The 18,881-nt window shown below is 31.3% G+C and overlaps 2 protein-coding genes and 1 pseudogene across 21 annotated transcripts; 1 reads left to right on the top strand and 2 right to left on the bottom strand.

Annotated features, from left to right (window-relative positions):
- Positions 1-5,235: 5,235 nt before the first annotated feature.
- On the top strand, positions 5,236-5,928 carry LOC145953525 (secreted RxLR effector protein 161 pseudogene; annotated as a pseudogene).
- Positions 5,929-9,782: 3,854 nt separating this feature from the next.
- On the bottom strand, positions 9,783-14,639 carry LOC109801528 (uncharacterized). Of its 20 annotated transcripts, none has more exons than XM_029271748.2 (6): positions 12,150-14,639; positions 11,757-11,980; positions 11,414-11,474; positions 11,178-11,293; positions 10,394-10,488; positions 9,783-10,283 (listed from the first exon to the last, which is right to left on the bottom strand). In XM_029271748.2, the coding sequence occupies exon 1, from the start codon at positions 14,450-14,452 to the stop codon at positions 12,206-12,208; it is 2,247 nt and encodes a 748-aa protein (XP_029127581.1). In that variant the 5' UTR covers positions 14,453-14,639; the 3' UTR covers positions 9,783-10,283; positions 10,394-10,488; positions 11,178-11,293; positions 11,414-11,474; positions 11,757-11,980; positions 12,150-12,205. The 20 variants fall into 20 exon arrangements, with proteins under 20 accessions (XP_029127581.1, XP_020218209.1, XP_082922429.1 ...); XM_020362620.3 differs by having other exon boundaries at positions 11,414-11,479; XM_083066303.1 differs by having other exon boundaries at positions 11,626-11,980.
- An 843-nt stretch (positions 14,640-15,482) lies between these two features.
- Positions 15,483-16,579, bottom strand: LOC109799924 (uncharacterized). The gene has a single exon (XM_020360581.3). It carries the CDS (start codon positions 16,019-16,021, stop codon positions 15,542-15,544), a length of 480 nt encoding a protein of 159 aa, XP_020216170.1. The 5' UTR covers positions 16,022-16,579; the 3' UTR covers positions 15,483-15,541.
- Positions 16,580-18,881: the final 2,302 nt, after the last annotated feature.

An 18,881-nucleotide genomic window follows, 5' to 3' on the forward strand; every position in this document is an offset into this window, starting at 1 on the left:
CACAAAATATATGATCCCAAGATACAACACTTAATTAAGATTCCATCCAATAAAATTCATGAAATATCGAATCATAATGGCAACTACATCCTGTAAGAAATTAATGTCTCATGTGTGTGGCAAATGAAAGGATATGACTTTTGGAAATATATTATTCAATTATTTTGAATGAAAGGGTATGACTTCTGGGAAGGAGTTATTATGTTTTAATGAAGGGGTATATTGTTTGATGGAAACAATATATATATATAATAGAAGGACATGAATAGTCCCTATCTCTGCCTATGAAAGTTTGTCTCTTAAAATTACCATCAAGAAATAAAGAGTACAAAGAAAAGATAAAGAGAAAGAGATAGAAAAGATTCTTCTTACAAATTCTACAAGATTCAAAGTCATCAATCTCATCATGGATCAAGGTTAGTGTTTCTATCTAATCTTATATGTGAAAACTATGAATTCTAAGATCATATTTGCTCATTCAAATATTATGTGAAATTTTACATGTGGTATCAGAGCATGTGTTTGAGAATTTATAGTTTTCCATTAATAGTAATTTTAATAATTGCATGAATGTTTTCCATCAAGAATTTGATAAATAATATTTTCCACTGCATTATTGAATTGATTTGTATATGAATTGAGAAAATGAAACATTTTTTTGAACTTGTGTTTTAAAAATCAAATTTTTCTGGAAAACGTTTTAAAATCACAAGACCGTTATTTTTTCCACTAAGTACGAATTGATTTCAATCTGAAATCATAAAAGCTTTAAAATAATATAAAGAATGGAATGTTTGAAGGGAGAATCAATTGCTTGGTTTCCCACAAGCAACAAAGGACTTGGCCTGGATATAAACCGTAAAATAAAAATAAAAATTGTAGTATCCAAAACAAAGCATGATTTTTTGATACGATATCTGACTCAGGGGCGAACACCCTTTTTTATGCCCGTCGCCTGTGTTGAACAAGATAAATTACATTACAAATGAATCTTTTGAATGGGAACCATGTGTTGACACCCTTATTGGGGGATGAACTACTAGTTAGCGAGATTTGTGCATTAGGCCCAATTATACCCAGGGGCAAGCAGCGCCTAGCCAATTTCCAGAATGTAACTTGAATTGAGATTTTAGATTTCAAATAATATATATATATATATATATATATATATATATATATATAATTCAAACCAAATGTTGAAATCTTTTCTAGTTTTCCAGTCACGTCTCTTTTAATTTGAAATTATAGTTTATATGTATGAAATGCTAAAATTATTTTGGAATTGCAATTTATATTTACAATTCCGACATGATTGGAAATTTGAAAGTCTGTGATTGTATTTTATATTTAATTGATTTTACAATTGAAAGTAATTTTTTTTTAATTGTCGTGATTTATTTTGAAATTAAATGTATGAAAGATTTGTAATCACCAAAGTGGTCAAATCTTTATGTTTTATTTAATTTCAAACTAGTGACAATTTTATTTCAATTATCCATAGCATGGACGCTAACTTATGAATTATTTGTTTATGGATATATTGAAGTTCATTATTATATGATAGTTAAGAATCACCCAAAGGTTGATTATTTGTTCTTATAATTAATAAGCATAAATGTTGGTAGTGTAAATGCATTATTAGTTATATTTATATATCCAAAGATAATAGGTATTTCTAATTAATTCATATATCATTGCCAAATTATGTATATTTTTTTTTTTTGCATCATTATGCCAAGTATGGTATATTGATGGATTGCCCAAAGGTGAACATCAATATGCAATGTATGTAATTATGTTCTGAATTTATTTAGCATATTAGTATGTAACTCAAAGCATTAATATTTTAAATCTTTATTGTTTGCAGTACCTTTTACTTTGCATTCGCATTTCTAATCTGTTCCAAATTTTAATGGACTTAATTTCTCTAAATGGAATGAGCAAATTCAATTTTACCTTGGGGTAATGGATTTAGATTTGGCTCTTCGTGAAGAGAAACCAAGTGCTATTACTGATTCAAGCACTGAGGAAGAGAAAGTTCATTTTAAAAATTGGGAAAAGTCAAACAGATTGAGTCTAATGTATATGCGGATGAGTATTGCTGATAACATTAAGTCCGCTCTTCCTAAAACTGAAATTGCAAAAGAAATGATGAAGTTTGTGGAAGAGCGCTCCCAAACTGCTGATAAGTCTCTTGCCGGGACATTGATGAGTACTTTAACCACCATGAAATTTGATGGTTCTTGTATTATGCATGAACATGTTACCGAAATGGTAAACATTGCAGCAAAACTTAAGTCATTGGGAATGAATGTGGATGAAAATTTCCTTGTGCAATTCATATTGAATTCATTACCGTTTGAGTATAGTCCTTTCCAAATGAACTATAATACCATGAAAGATAAATGGAATGTGCATGAATTGCATAGTATGTTAGTTCAAGAGGAAACTAGACTTAAGAATCAAAGAAATCATTCCATTAATTATGTTAACCATCAAGGAGCTAGAAAGAAATTTGGCAAGAAACATGACAAGAAAGGGAAGAGACTCCTAAAGATCAATGAGGCTTCTTCCTCTCAAATCCACAAGAAGGAACATCATGGCAACAAATGTCATTTTTGTAAAAAGGATGGGCACTTCCAAAAGGATTGTCCAAAACGTAAGGCTTGGTTCGAAAAGAAAGGTAAGCCTAAAGCTTATGTATGTTTCGAATCGAATTTAGCTGAAGTTCCTTATAATACTTGGTGGATTGATTCTGGATGCACAACTCATGTTTCTAATACAATGTAGGGATTCCTTACGACCCGAACCACAAAGCCAAATGAAAAGTTTGTCTTTATGGGCAATAGAGTGAAGGTTCCAGTGGAAGCAGTCGGGACTTATCGTTTAATCCTCGACACTGGACATCATTTAGATTTGTTTGAAACTCTTTATGTACATAGTATTTCTAGGAATTTAGTTTCTTTATCTAAATTTGATGTTAATGGATACTCTATTAAATTTGGAAATGGATGTTTCAGTTTGTATAAACATACCCATTTAATTGGTAGTGGTATATTATGTGATGGATTATATAAGTTAAATCTTGATAATCTTTTTGCTGAAACACTTTTGACCTTGCATCATAATATTGGTACTAAACGTGGTTTAGAGAATGAACGTTCTGCTTACTTGTGGCATAAACGTTTAGGACATGTTTCCAAGAAAAGATTACAAAGATTAGTGAAGAATGAAATCCTTCTGGATTTAGATTTCACTGATCTGAATGTATGTGTGGATTGTATTAAAGGTAAACAAACAAAACACACAAAGAAAGGAGCCACAAGAAGTATTCAGCTTCTTGAAATTATACACACCGATATTTGTGGACCTTTTGATGTGAACTCTTTCAATAAAGAGAAATACTTTATCACCTTCATCGATGATTATTCACGTTATGGTTATGTCTATTTGCTACATGATAAATCTCAAGCTATAAACGCCTTAGAGATTTACATTGAAGAAGTAGAAAGACAATTAGACAGTAAGGTGAAAAATATTAGATCTGATCGGGGTGGTGAGTATTATGGAAGGTATGAAGAAAGAGGACAACATCCTGGTCCCTTTGCTAAATTCCTTGAAAAGCGTGGCATATGTGTGCAATACATAATGCCAGGTACACCGCAGCAAAATGGTGTATCAGAAAGGCATAATAGAACCTTGTTGGATATGGTTAGGAGTATGTTAAGTAACTCTTCTTTACCTATTTCATTGTGGACTTATGCTCTAAAAACTGCCATGTATTTGTTGAATAGGGTTCCTAGTAAGGCAGTTCCAAATACTCCTTTTGAACTTTGGATTGGAAGGAAACCTAGTTTAAGGCACCTACATGTTTGGGGGTGTCCGGCAGAAATTAGATTTTATAATCCACAAGAAAAGAAATTGGATGCTAGGACAATCAGTGGATATTTTATTGATTATCCAGAAAAGTCAAAAGGGTATAGATTTTACTGTCCAAACCATACTACGAGGATCACTGAAACTGGGAATGCTAGGTTTATTGAAAATGGTGAAGTCAGTGGGAGTGAAACACCACGCAAAGTGGAGATTCAAGAAATGAGAGTGCAAGTTCCATTAACTTGTATCTCTAATAAAGTTGTTGTTCCTCAAGTTATTGAACCAATTAATAACCATGAAGAACAACAAACTGATGATCCCATTACTCACAATGAGGTTGAAGTAAATGAACCTATAGTAGAAGAACCACAACAAATAGCATTAAGAAGATCACAAAGAGAAAGGCGATCTGCTATTCCTAATGATTATGTGATTTATCTACAAGAGTCAGAAAATGACTTAGGAATTGAAAATGACCTAGTTACATTTTCACAAGCCATGAATGGTGATAATGCTGAGAAATGGTTAGATGCCATGAAAGCTGAGTTAAAATCTATGGAACATAATAGGGTTTGGGACCTTGTTGAGTTACCAGAAGGTTGTAAGAGAGTTGGTTGCAAGTGGGTCTTTAAGACCAAATGTGACTCTCATGGTAACTTAGAATGTTACAAGGCCAAACTAGTTGCTAAAGGATTTACTCAAAAGGATGGCATTGATTATAAGGAGACATTTTCACCACTCTCTAAGAAAGATTCTCTCAGAATTATCATGGCATTAGTAGCTCATTATGATTTGGAGTTACACCAAATGGATGTGAAAATCGCCTTTCTAAATGGAGATTTAGAGGAAGATGTATATATGGATCAACCAATGGGATTCATAAACAAAGGAAAAGAACACGTGGTGTGTAAACTTAAGAAATCAATATACGGACTTAAGCAAGCTTCCTGACAGTGGTATCTCAAGTTCAATGATACCATTATGTCCTTTGGATTTAAGGAAAACATTGTTGATCGATGTATATATCTAAAGGTCAGTGGGAGTAAGTTTATTTTTCTAGTTCTGTATGTTGATGACATCTTGCTTGCAACTAATGATCTTGGTCTTTTAACTGAGACTAAGAAGTTTCTCTCTAGAAATTTTGAAATGAAAGATATGGGTGAGGCAAGTTATGTGATTGGAATAGAAATATTCCGGGATAGGTCACAAGAATTGCTAGGCTTGTCTCAGAAAGCATATATTAATAAAATTTTAGAGAGATTCAGAATGGATAAATGTTCAACATCTCTTGTTCCAATTCAGAAAGGAGACAAATTTAGTCTTATGCAATGTCCAAAGAATGATTTGGAACGAAAATAAATGGAAGAAATTCCTTATGCATCTATAGTTGGGAGCTTAATGTATGCTCAGACTTGTACGATACCAGATATTAGCTTTGCAATTGGGATGTTGGGAAGATACCAAAGTAATCCTGGTATAGACCATTGGAAAGCTGCAAAGAAAGTTCTGAGATATTTGCAAGGTACAAAAGAGCACATGCTTACTTATAGGAGATCTGATCATCTTGAGGTGATTTGATATTCAGATTCAGACTTTGCCAGATGTGTAGATACAAGAAAATCTACATTCGGTTATTTGTTTATGTTGGCTGGAGGAGCTATCTCATGGAAAAGTGCGAAGCAGTCAGTCATTGTTGCATCCACTATGGAAGCTGAATTTGTGGCATGCTTTGAGGCCATGGTTCAGGCTAAATGGCTACGGAATTTTATTTCAAGACTTAGTGTAGTCGACAGTATTGCCAAGCCGTTGAAAATTTATTGTGATAATTCTGCAGCAGTCTTTTTTTCTAGAAACGACAAGTATTCTAAAGGTGCTAAACATATGGAATTGAAATACTTTGTCGTTAAAGAAGAGGTTCAGAAATATAGAGTGTCAATAGAACACATTAGCACTAGTCTTATGATTGTAGATCCTTTAACTAAAGGGTTACCGCCCAAGACATTTACTGGTCATGTCGTAAATATGGGTATTATGTTAGTTAGCGAATGTTGAAAATTATTGTAATGTCTTGTATGTTTGATACTCTGAGTTCACTAATGAAAATTTTTCTGAATATTTTTGTTTTCAAACTTATGTGCACGTGTATGAATGTTAATATTGGAAACAATTTATGTCTTTGAAATTGACATTATTGTTATCCAAATTATGTATTTCCTATTAAAGTTTCATGTTTAGAAGAAGGCTAATATAGTAGTACATGGAAGGGACTATGTCAAATAAGTGATGTACAACCGCCATGACTCTTATTAGTTCTTGTTCTAAATTATGACTTATGATATTATAAATGTATCATTATGTTTAATATTTATCAAACTATGATGTTGTATTTTGTCACATGAGCCAAGTGGGAGAATGTAAGAAATTAATGTCTCATGTGTGTGGCAAATGAAAGGATATGAATTTTGGGAATATATTATTCAATTATTTTGAATGGAAGGGTATGACTTCTGGGAAGGAGTTATTATGTTTTAATGAAGGGGTATATTGTTTGATGGAAATAATATATATATAATGGAAGGACATGAATAGTCTCTATCTCTGCCTATGAAAGTTTGTCTCTTAAAATTACCATCAAGAAATAAAGAGTACAAAGAAAAGATAAAGAAAAAGAGATAGAAAAGATTCTTCTTACAAATTCTACAAGATTCAAAGTCATCAATCTCATCATGGATCAAGGTTAGTGTTTCTATCTAATCTTATATGTGAAAACTATGAATTCTAAGATCCTATTTGATCATTCAAATATTATGTGAAATTTTACACATCCCTCATTGGTACAATATCTTTCATGTTTACAAATATTACCGACCCTACCAAATAGTGGAGTATAGCAAGAAATTAAATGACATGTCAATGTGATCAAATAGTCACACTATCATTTTCTCCGCCAGCCCTCAATTTCTCTCCAATGCCTAAAAGCCAGAGAAATTACATGGTTTACTATCGTGCCTCAACTCCAAAGTGTCGTCGATTACATGCATAATAGTCCTTATGACACCGAGCTTTAAAAAATAAACATGTCTTAGTCCAACATAGGGTCGACCATCAACATAGAGGTCCTGATAATATTGAGCTCCAAATATTATGTATTAGTTTTAATATGGTGTCAACAATCAACATAGTGGTCTCATTGCCATTGAGCTTAAAAAGAATTATGCCTTAACTCCAGCATCGTGTTAACCACCAACATAACAATCTGAATGACATCAAGCTTAAAAAACATTATCATGTTTCATGTATTTATATGACAAGTATATAATGAAAAAAAAAAAAGTATTACATGAAAATGTCACTAGAGATTCAAAATTAGAAGATTTATCAAATACTGGATAAGACACACGTAACTCATACTTTCACTAACTATGCACATCATAACAATTCATATTTCTCATGTTCTCATCATATCACTCGCCAACCAAATGATGTAAGTAGCATGTCCCAAAAGTAGTAATGTGACACTACATTTACCATAAAACTTTTCTTAGATAAAAAATAAATATCTTTCAAAAATAATTCAAATCTTGATTCTAAGAGCAAACAAACATCTCTCCCAATTTCACGTTACTTAAAAAAACATTTTTATCATGGATATTCCCTTAGAACTATGCTTCACAAAATATGATCCCTTTATAGATACATAACCATATGTTGTAGAACTGTTATCCTCCCGCTAAAAGCTAATAAGAACATAATAAGGTATCAAAGAGGTCAGTATAATAACACATTCACCTTTGGACAAAATGTACAAACTAAGGTCACATCCTCAACCAAAACCTCATATGTTTGTTATCATGATAATAAAGGGAGCCTATCCACACTATTTAATTAACCCTATACATCTTCTATCACGAGCCTTGAAGTTAAGCCTACACTTTTTTCACACTTATCAGAATTAGTTGCGCCCAAAATCTGTTATACTTAATCACATTATTAATAAGCTTAAGTATCATCATTTGGATCATAATATTAGCCCATTTTTAACAAAATAAAATTTACAATTTATTGTAGCCAAAAGAATCTATAGAAAATTCTAACACAATATTTTAAGAGATAGAATGAGAGAGATACTGTTACACATTACAAGCCCTTGTCCAAAGATTGTTTTTTTCAATAAAAGGTTTAGCATGCTAAGCATCAACTATAGAACTAAGACATTTCAACAAGGTTGACATCCCAAAGTCTACCACTCATTTACAACACACTAAAAAAATTATAAAAAAGAGGAAAATAGTAATAATAACATAGAGGGACTATATCAAAACTCATGTAGAAATCAACAAAACAAAAGAAGGTAAATCACAACGTTAAGAAAAAAAAACCTCTCAAACAAAAGAAAGCGGAATAGATCACCACTTGTAAAAAATTTTATGCTTTGAACCAAAATCAGCTAGTTTGTCTGTACATTAATTTCCCTCCCCATAAATATGAGAATAAAAAAGATGCATATGTGAATAGAGTGAAAGACAATGCCACCATACCACAAATGTTTCAACGAATAATTTAAGTGTTTCCAAAAGTGTCCAAAATAAACTTAGAATCACACTCTAACCAAAGCTTATGCCACCAACATCATGCACATGTTCAATAGCATACATAACAACAATAAGTTCAGCATGCAACACAATCTTTATAGTAATATAAGATACAAATCCACCCAAAAAAAAAACTTTTGTTACTATATCTAAAAAGACTACCACAAGTAATATGAACAGGAAAGCTTTGAGCACCACCCTTTTCCAAAGATTAAAACTTGATATATTCTTATCAATAAGTGGGAGAATAGACTCCCTTACAACTATACTTACGATGAACAATTTTAACCCAAAAAACATCCTTTCAAGTACACAATTTGCACCACACTTCATCGTAAAGTCTTGACATCCCAAATAATTTGTATTATTGAATTGAGTAAATAAAGAGTTTAAGTTATTAAAAAAATAAATTTTAAATATATATTTTGTTTTAAAAAAATCAACTTTCTAACCTTTATAATCTATCCTAATTGGTCATTTCCGTAGGTTGAAGGAGAAAAATTATTAAGTGATATTAACCCTAAGTTTTAGCTTAAAGCTTTACCTTTAATTAATAAATCGGTTCACTCAGAATTAAAATGACATATATTTGATTCTTAAGTTAAATTAAAGATTAGTTTCAAGCTAAGTATGATATTATACTAAGTTATCCATTTAAAATCTTCAATTTATAAGTTATATACACCTTAAACTTAATCGGTTTATTTTTAGGTAACTACCTAGATAATGTACAACTTATACATCTTAAATAATTAACGCTCAACTAAAATTCAATTGACTGAGAAATTAAAATTGTGTAACTTTATAATAATTCTTTTATTCATTTAAAACATTCACCGTTACAATTTAGAAACTCCTACATTATACACATTTATTAGTTATCGTTGAACCTTTGACATAAACTGTCAAATAGCATTAAATTAAAAATTAATAAAGTAAGCTTTATACGAAAGGAGATTAATTGCTTTAAAGAGTGTGGTCAAAATATGAACCAAAAAGTTCTTTTTATAAAAGTGACATCCACATATAATAAATCAAAAATTATTTTCATTTTTTTTAAGATATATACAATCCTGCAACCTAAATTAATAAAATTATTATAGATTTTGATAAATTTTGTCACATCTTTTTCATATTTAAAAAAAAAATTTAATTTAAAGTAACTGCATCTATTAAATTGTGCAACAATGTATCAAGCGGGAAAAAGATGTAGCTGTGTATGAATCATCAGCCCTTGACCATCTACACAGCAAGGGGCTCAATATTTTATGAGAAAAGATGTAGTTAAGCATGTAGCATTGGCTCACATAACTCTTTAATACAAATATAATTTCATAATATTCAATCGCCCATCTCCACAAATGGCATATAATTCCTAACACTTGTCTATATAAAAAATTCAAGGCAAAAAAGAATGTTCACCTATTAAGTATCTGTTAAATTTTTTTAAAGAGATTATTTTTTGTGGGGTTCAACAAAAAAAAATACTCTTTGGTAATGAATTCAAAAAATGGCATATAATTGGCCAAAATTGGAAAAGGATAAAATATACATACAAGAAGAAGAATTTATACATAGCAGCACCAAGGTTGTAATTTGTAAAAGTGGTATAGGGGCCACTCCATCGATCACACCAAATCTAACATTCAGTAAGAAGATCTCAAACCATTTCTTACAATAGAAATAGCAGGGCTCAGTACCTTTGGCCATGTATGGGCATTTGGGTATAGCCGATTAATTGTCTTAGCCTAGTGACGTCTTTAGCATATTGAAACCTGTATTCTGGCAGATACCCCTCTGAGCGCAACTCATTTCCTGATAAGCCTCGTGTTAAGAAACATAAGTCATAATGCATCAAAGAAAATTTTATTAAAAAAACGTATTAATTCAATTGGACAAAAAGAAATCACCCAAGTGAAACTCACTGCATTGACTAAAGGATTGTCAGCCTCTTCTCCAAGGTACGCTAAAGTTGTTCCAGAATCAATAATAGTACCTTTGTTGTTTGATGTAGTGAAAACTACAGGATAAATTTGCAAAATTTAGCTATTGACAGAGATGATGTGCAGATTTAAATAGAAATAGGACCTGAAATATTTGCCAAGGAAGCAATAAGTGCTCCGACTCTATAACTATTATAGCTTTTAGTTCTTCATGAAATAATTGGTAGATTGCAACCCCGACACCCAGTATATTTAACATTATAATTGACTTTATGAGGTTAACCCTTTGTTCTGCATAAAAATGACAACCGAAAGAAAAATGCTAGATGTTCCGAAATCCACACATCGAATGATCCTCCAACCCATTGAAAGTTTAACATCTGTCAATTTATTTAATTTAATATTATCAATTTTAACGGTCGGAAGATAATTTGACGTTTAAGAGGCGGAGGCGGTAGCATTCCTCCAACCAAAAAGATCCATGAACTTACTTTCAACTCCATTAACTGATTAAAGGCATGTTTGAATAAATTTCTCCAAAAATATTTTAAGAAAAATTAAGAAGGGAAATGTAATAAACATCTTCATAACTAAAATCAGTTTATGCACAACTTAAAAATAAAGTTTTAGAGAAATAAATAAGAGATAGATTCTATAAATTAATTTATGCATAAACTAATTTTAATTAATAGAAAATTTTATTTCATTTTTTTCTTTCTATTTTTCTCTTTTAAAAGTACTTCCGGAGATATTTACCGAAACATACCTTAGTTGACTTTGGTTTGGTGACTCAATTGAGTCAATTCCTCCCATATTCACAATCAGAGCAGAGTCTTTAAACCCATAACAAAACTGAACCAGAATGGTAGCACCCAAAAGGACCTTAACAGCTCAACAGTATAAAAATTAACAAAATAGGAACAAAATCACAAGTACGCAACAAACTTTGTGAAACAAACACCATCAGCAGCACAGGATAGAATATAAATAATTCATTCAAACCTGGTGTAGCAGAATATAAATGTTTTGTAGCAGTCACAGAATCAGCAACATTGTTTTGTCTCTGCACTAATTTAATAGAACCAAAAAGAGGAAAAAAGATCAGATATGAAAATTAGGGAGAAAATAGAGTCGAAATTGCACCACAAACAATGAAAAAATCTTTGATATGAGAATCAAAAACAGAATTGCACACACAATCAACAGAAAATCACCACAAAATGAGATTAGGGTTCAAACAATTTTGAGTGTATGAGAGTCGTGAGTGAGAATCAGATGAACCGAGATGAATGAGTGATATGTTTTTTTGAGAAAGAAATGGATTTGACTGGACCACTAGCAGCACCTCACTAAATTGCATAATCGGTGCACCGAGTTGTTGTTGCAAGTGTCAACAAATAGAAACCTTTCCAGCTAAAAAACGATTTTGATTAGGAATTTAACCAAATCTGAGGCCTATCAAGAATCAGTGAAGTCAAACCAGAATGATCGCCAATCTAGGAGAGTTGGTGTATGTATATATAATCATCATCATTATGTCTGGCACCAAATAAATTCAAACCTGCAAGTCTGCAAGGGTAACACAGATATTAACATGTGATGTAGGTTAGATGGACTACAAAAGAATATCTAAATTACGGTCATCCACTGATGTCTGTTCATCCACATTCCACCATAACATTTCATTAAATGTTTAATGGAGGAAATTATCAAACAATGCATTAGGAATTCAGTTTACCTTTTCAATGTAATTCTAAAGCTATGAAGGTCTGACCAGGTTGTGGGTACCTCCAATCATAAAATGTCGAAAGCTGATTTCATGTCATATATGTTATATTGATCCCTCATGTGTACAGCTAAAGTATTCAATATAATATGAATATTTTCAGGTCTCAGCTTTGCCGGATCATGCGACAGAAAATGTTGTATTTGATTTTGCACTTCAATCCAGCTGCAACCAGGTTGCTTTCCAGCTCTTTTGTCTCTCATTAGTATCCTTACTCTTTCAACCTCTTCCCATCTACCAGCCTCTGCAAGCATGTTTGACAAGGTAATGTAATTGGAGGCATTATGTGGTTCAAGTTCGAACAGCCTCTCAGCAGCAAATCTGCCAAGTTCCAGGTTTTTGTGTACACGACAAGCCCCAAGCAGTGATCCCCATAATCCAGCATTTGCTTTTACCTTCATCCCCCTCACTGTATTGAATGCTTCCTCTAGCCTACCCATGCGACCAAGCAAGTCAACAAGGCAGCTGTAGTGTTCTGCCAAGGGTTCAATAACAAAATCTTCAATCATGCATTTAAAAAAATCCAAACCCTGATTTGCTAAACCAGCATGACTACATGCTGACAACATCCCAATAAAAGTAACCTCATCAGGCACCACTTGCTCTGATAACATTTGTCCAAAGACCTTAAATGCCTCATTTGCATATCCATTCAAAGCATAACCCGAAATCAAGGAATTCCAGGAAATAAGATCAACATATTCAATATCACTGAACACTTGTTCGGCATTTTGTACCCTTCCACATTTTGCATACATGGAAATCAGGGCATTGCTGACAAATAAATCATTCATATAACCACTTTTCAGAATGTATTCATGAAGTTGCTTGCCTACTTGCAAAGAAGCTAGGTTAGCACATGCACTTACGGCACATGCAAAAGTTGATTGATCAGGTTTCTTTCCTTCTTGCCCCATCATAACCAAACTCTTAATAGTTTCCAAGTATAGATTATTTTGTAGGAAACCTGAAATAAGAGAATTCCATGAAACTATATTCCTCTCCTCCATGGCCTGAAAGACCTCAGTTGCTCTATCCATTTGTCCTGCTTGAGCATATCCGGAAATCATTGTATTCCATGAAACAGCATTCTTAATGGGCATTTGTCTAAATAAATCGAGAGCTTCATCCATTCTTCCACTCTGGGAATAGCCTGCAATCATGCTGTTCCAACAAATAACATCACGTCCACCAATTTGACGAAACATTTGATTAGCCTCATCTATCCTTCCATTTTGTATTAATCCAGACATCAATGCTGTTTTTGCTGCTATGTCTTTGCAAGGCATCCGATAATATACTTCCCGTGCTTCATCTAGCTTACCAACTCGAATGTACCCATTAATTATTGTAGTCCACGATACACTATCCTTGTTTGGCATTTTCATGAACAACTTAACAGCTTCATCAATTTGTAAGTCTTGAACATAGGCTGCAATCATTGCATTCCAAGAAACCACATTCTTACTAGGCATCCTGTCAAAAAGTCCCCTGGCTTCTGTAATCTTTCCATATTTTGCAAACCCACACAACATTGTAACCCAAGAAACAACATTAGGATTTGGAATCTTTTCAAACAATTGCCAAGCAGAACTCAGGTCACCAGCGTTAACATACCCAGCCACCATCAAATTCCACGAAACCTCATTCTTCTCGGTCATCCTGTCAAAAAAGTGCAATGCTAAATGCATTTTCCCATTTTGTGTATACCCAGCTAGCATTGAGTTGTAAGAAACCAAATCCTTTAGCGGCATCTTCTCAAACACTTTCATAGCATCATTGAATTTGCCCTTCTTTGCATAACCAGCTATCATTGCATTCCAACATGCAGTGTCCAACTTATCAGGAACCAACTCAAGCAGTTCTCTGGCCTTTTCAAGTTTCCCTTTACGCGTATAGCAAGTTATCATCAAAGCCCAGGAAAAATTGTCTCTTTCAGGCATTATGTCAAACAAGTGACGGGCTTCTTCAACCATATTGTTGTGAAGATATCCAGCAATCATGGAGTTCCAAGAAACAAGGTTTCGTAAGGACATTTTATCAAACAGTTGCCGAGCATGACTAATTCTAGCATTTTTGGCTAAGACGGATATCATGGAATTGTATGTTACAAGGTTTTTGTGGGTCATGTTAGAGAAGATTCTGATGGCCTCTTCAACTTTTCCCATTTTGCCAAGATGAATAATCTGGCGATTATGGTTGAAGACATGTTTTCCTCCTTCACCTATTGATCCAATTCCAAGCTTAAGTGACATTGAAGCTCAGTTGCCTGAATCAATGGAATGGGCTTGGATTCTTTTACCCAATCATATGCATATAAGAAAAATAGGACCTAATGATTCAATAGTAAACGCATTCTAATAATTTGATTTTCATCGATATACTAGGTTTGACCGCAGTCTATATGTAATTAAAAATTATATTTATACAATTTTTCTGAATTTTAATTTTTGTGCATCTTAATTATCGATCAATAAAAAAAATTATATTGTAGCCAGTGTCTAAATCAATAGATAAAAATAATAATAATAAATAAAAAAGTTATAGTAAATACAACTTTTAAAATCATAATTGTAAATATAAACAATTTTTATATTTCAATTTATGATTCTCAATAGATAGATTACTTATTCATCTTTCTATATGATATTTAAGGAAATATATTTTTTAATATAAAAGTGTGAGAAGGAAATGGAAGAAGAGTACATAAATGTATTAAAATAAACTTGTTTGGTATATAAATTTATTTTAAAAGTTTATAATATATTTTGTTAAAAAAAAGAAAAAGTTATCTTCAAAAATTTACTTGAAATCCTCTTTTACTCAAATCATTTAACTTATTTTTTCATTTTTTCACTTTTATTATAAAACTATTTTATGTCATTTTATATTTATCATATAATCTTACTATATTTTCAATTCAACCATATACTTTTTAAGTGTTATTTTGTTTCTAGCTTATATTTTGTAAGTTTTCAGAAATATTATAAATTAATTGTACTAAATACATCATTAGAAAACTAGAAATGTACAAATTAAACGATTAAATAAAAGTGTTCAATAAAATTAGTCAACAAATATAAAATAACATAAAAGAAAATAGTTGATTATTTAAAATTAACTGATGAAAATAAAATATATAAAAAAAATAATTTATAAGTTAACTTATTTTGTTAGTTGAAGTAACCATTCTATACACTCTTTGCAATAATAACATATGTGAAGATTATCAAACACACACTATGCACTAATATATGTGAAGATGAAAAAAAAAAGAAGAAAAAAAAAAAGGAAAAACATTTCATTATTATTCTTGAGCACAGGCAGTGAAAAGTATGTAACATTCATGTTTCTGCAATTGTAACATGAAAATCAGACAGTGATCCTCTCCCACTAGCAAATTTCTTCATCGTATTCAAGGTGGGAGCTTCCACTGTGCCTGATGCCTTCTCTTCCAACACCTTATCATTATGCTTTCGCCCCTCCTTATGAATCCAAAGCAGAATCTTATTCTTTTCACCTACACACTCACTCTTCTGGGCCTGGGACTGGGCCTGGACCTGGGCCCTTTTCTGCTTCCGGGCCTTCCTCTTCTTCTTTCCCTGAACCTGACCCATGCAAGACACTTTGGGCGATGTGGGCTCTCTGGCGCTAAAGCTTTCGCCCCTGTGCTTCCTTCGCGCTTCCTTCGGAATTATCGAAACCAAATGTGCCGGTGATCGACAAGGACTCAACGTTGGATTCTGAAACGCTACAACTAAATCCACTGGTTGTTTCGACAAAAACTTTAGGAAATTGGTTTTAATCCGAAACAGTTTCTCCATCTCAATTCAGACACTAACAAGTAACAAGTCACAAGAGCATATGATATCATGTCAATACATATATTAAGGACCGTGTGAGGTACATGAAAAGGGTGACTCATGATTACAAATCATCTAATCAGAAAAAACAAAAATAGGGGCGAATTAAAAAAATATTATGGTTGACCTTGAATAAGTGATCGTACATGTGTTGCGTGCAATTGTAGTTGTAGTAGAGTTAACTAAGAGTGGAAGAAACGGTTATTTGCAACATGCTTAAGTTGCCGGCACAATATAAAACTATATGAAGCTTGGATTTGGTCATGATTTCGTAGATTGATGCGTCATTGTGACACCAACGTTGTCCACTTGTTTGGAAGTGAAATTTTTTATTAAAGTATCAAATGATCTTTTCCAACACCAGGTTTTAAATTTTCGATTTCGTTTGGGTATGATTCTTTGTTGCTTCTTTTCTTCCTTTCCTTTTGTCTTTTGGGAAGTTCGTACTGTTCTGTTTTAATATTGTAAGAATATAAAGTAATAATTTTAGTTATTGAGGAATGTCAGGAGGTATGAAGTACTGTTCCTCTAATTGAAAGTTAGCTTTTCTACATGTGATCAAGTGAATGTTTTAATTTGTCATAATTTTTTTGAATTGAATTTATAACAGTTATGTTCTTTTAAAAAAAATGTAATGGGACCAAATATTTCAAGACCGAAGCAATAAACTTTAAATTATGTTTACACTACTAAAGCATAAATGTGAGTTTGGTATGAGTTCCGCAAGGATTAGTCAACAGTTCATGAACTTCATGCCAGATGGTGGTATCTGGTAAGTTCAGAGTTTGGTTCGATCCCCTCCCAAAATTAACTATTCCTTAGCCGACTTTCAACTATTTAATGCCAAATCAAATAGAAGTACGTATCCTCCGTTGAAAATTCAACAAATTAAAACATATAAATCAAGTTTCACACATTCCATTTTTCTTGATTTAAAGCTCCCCACCAAGGTTAAGATAGTTCGGAGGAGTGATACGGTGAAAATAAGGTATTTCAGTGGTGTAATTTTCACTTTTCAAACATGTTTGGCGGTTTAAGTTATGTTAGGTTAGAAGACACATTTTAAAATAATATTAAAATTTATCTTAATATTTTCAAGTTCACCCACTATTAAGTTGATATTGGATATACATAAATATTTAGTCTTATAAATTTTATACTTTTAATGTCTAATTTTGGATAAGATATGAATTGAAGCTTTAATATTAACTAATAATATAAATAAAATAAAGTATATAAGTAGGAATAATTCTTACTTTATATAGGAATTCTTTTCATTATTTGTGTGTTCTCAAATTTTGAAGGAAAAAAAGTCAATTTTCACAAAGAATAAGAACATAAAAACTTCGTTAAAAGAGAAATGGATGAGATTGACAAAAAGAAGCTCATTAAATAAAATGCAAGATCTAAGATTTGTATTCTATAATAAATTTCAACAAATGAAAGAATGTGATAAACATTTTGTGTTGCTAACATTTCAATTTTTTTGTTGATAACATAGTTCTCCCAAAGTTGACAAAAACTAATCTAACAAAATATGATAAATGCATATATGCATATAGTTACTTTTTAAAGTTACCTTTTTTTTTATTAATATTCATTTTAATCACTTACAAGTTATGAATTAGTATGCATTTTCCGTGGGATAATCAACTCTCAACTCTTAAATGTTAAATGTTATGATCTCTAATGAATATTATTGCTTAAATACCACACTTTCTTAAATATGTTTAGATAAAAGATTTTAATAGAGTAATTCAATTTTTTGAAAATTTTCAAATGCTTTAGTATGAAATGTTTTCTTTAAATGAAGAATTTATAAGAAAATTTAAATTTTAAATATTTGAAAAATTTCTTAAGAATGTTTGGATGGGATATTATAATGGAGCAACTCAATTTTTTAAAGAAATTCAAATTCTTTTAGCATAAAATATTTTATTTGAATAAAGAATTTACAAAAAAAATTAAAATTTAAGTATTTGTAAAAAAAAAATTAATTATAAAATTTTAAATTTTTCCATAAAAAATAAAAAATTAAAATTCTTTTTTGTCCCTCCTATCTCTCTCTTCTCTCTTTCAAAATCGATATAAAAAATATTGACAATTTTTAATATTATTTAATATTTAAATTTATTTTTAAATTATTAAATATTATCTAGTAATAATTTTTAAATTTATTAGTTTTATAAAATTCACTAATATTTAATTTTACAAAACTTAATTTTAAGAATTTAACTTTATCTATAGTAAAAAATAAATTATCCTATCAAAACTAAAAGTTTTAAATTTTAAATTTTAAATTACCTTTTCCAAATAAAAAATTTAACAAATGATGAAAATTGAAATTAAAAAAAAACTTAAATTCTATATTTTAAATTCTTTAAATTTCTAAAATTCTTCGTTTTAAACATACCCGGTTGTTACATACCCGATCATGATGAAAAAATATTATGTTCTACATTTAATAAGATCTGATTGGAGATTATTTGATATTATTAGAAAATTAAGTTGAGTGTAGAAGTCATAAATTAAATAAAACTGCTTAATAGCTTTATGACAATCAGTTTTTTTTTTTTTTTTGTGCCTTCGGTGAGCTTGTGTAAACTGTCTTTTACCACGCCATCTTTTTTTCACATTACTTTGTGTGTATATGCAGCGCAACGTAACGAGTAGTTGAGCAATCTAAAGCCTCTAGTTTTATGATTGATCAATTAGTTTAACAAATTTCTTAAGTTTGAACGTTAAGTTATTTTCATCTGATAAAAGCCTGCCCTAATTTTATACTTGGTAGTTTATGGTCAAAACTCAATGTCAACAACAT

Source organism: Cajanus cajan, chromosome 11 (genome assembly GCF_000230855.2).
Source record: "Cajanus cajan strain Asha chromosome 11, NIPB_CcT2T_4, whole genome shotgun sequence".
Taxonomy (NCBI): Eukaryota; Viridiplantae; Streptophyta; class Magnoliopsida; order Fabales; family Fabaceae; genus Cajanus; species Cajanus cajan.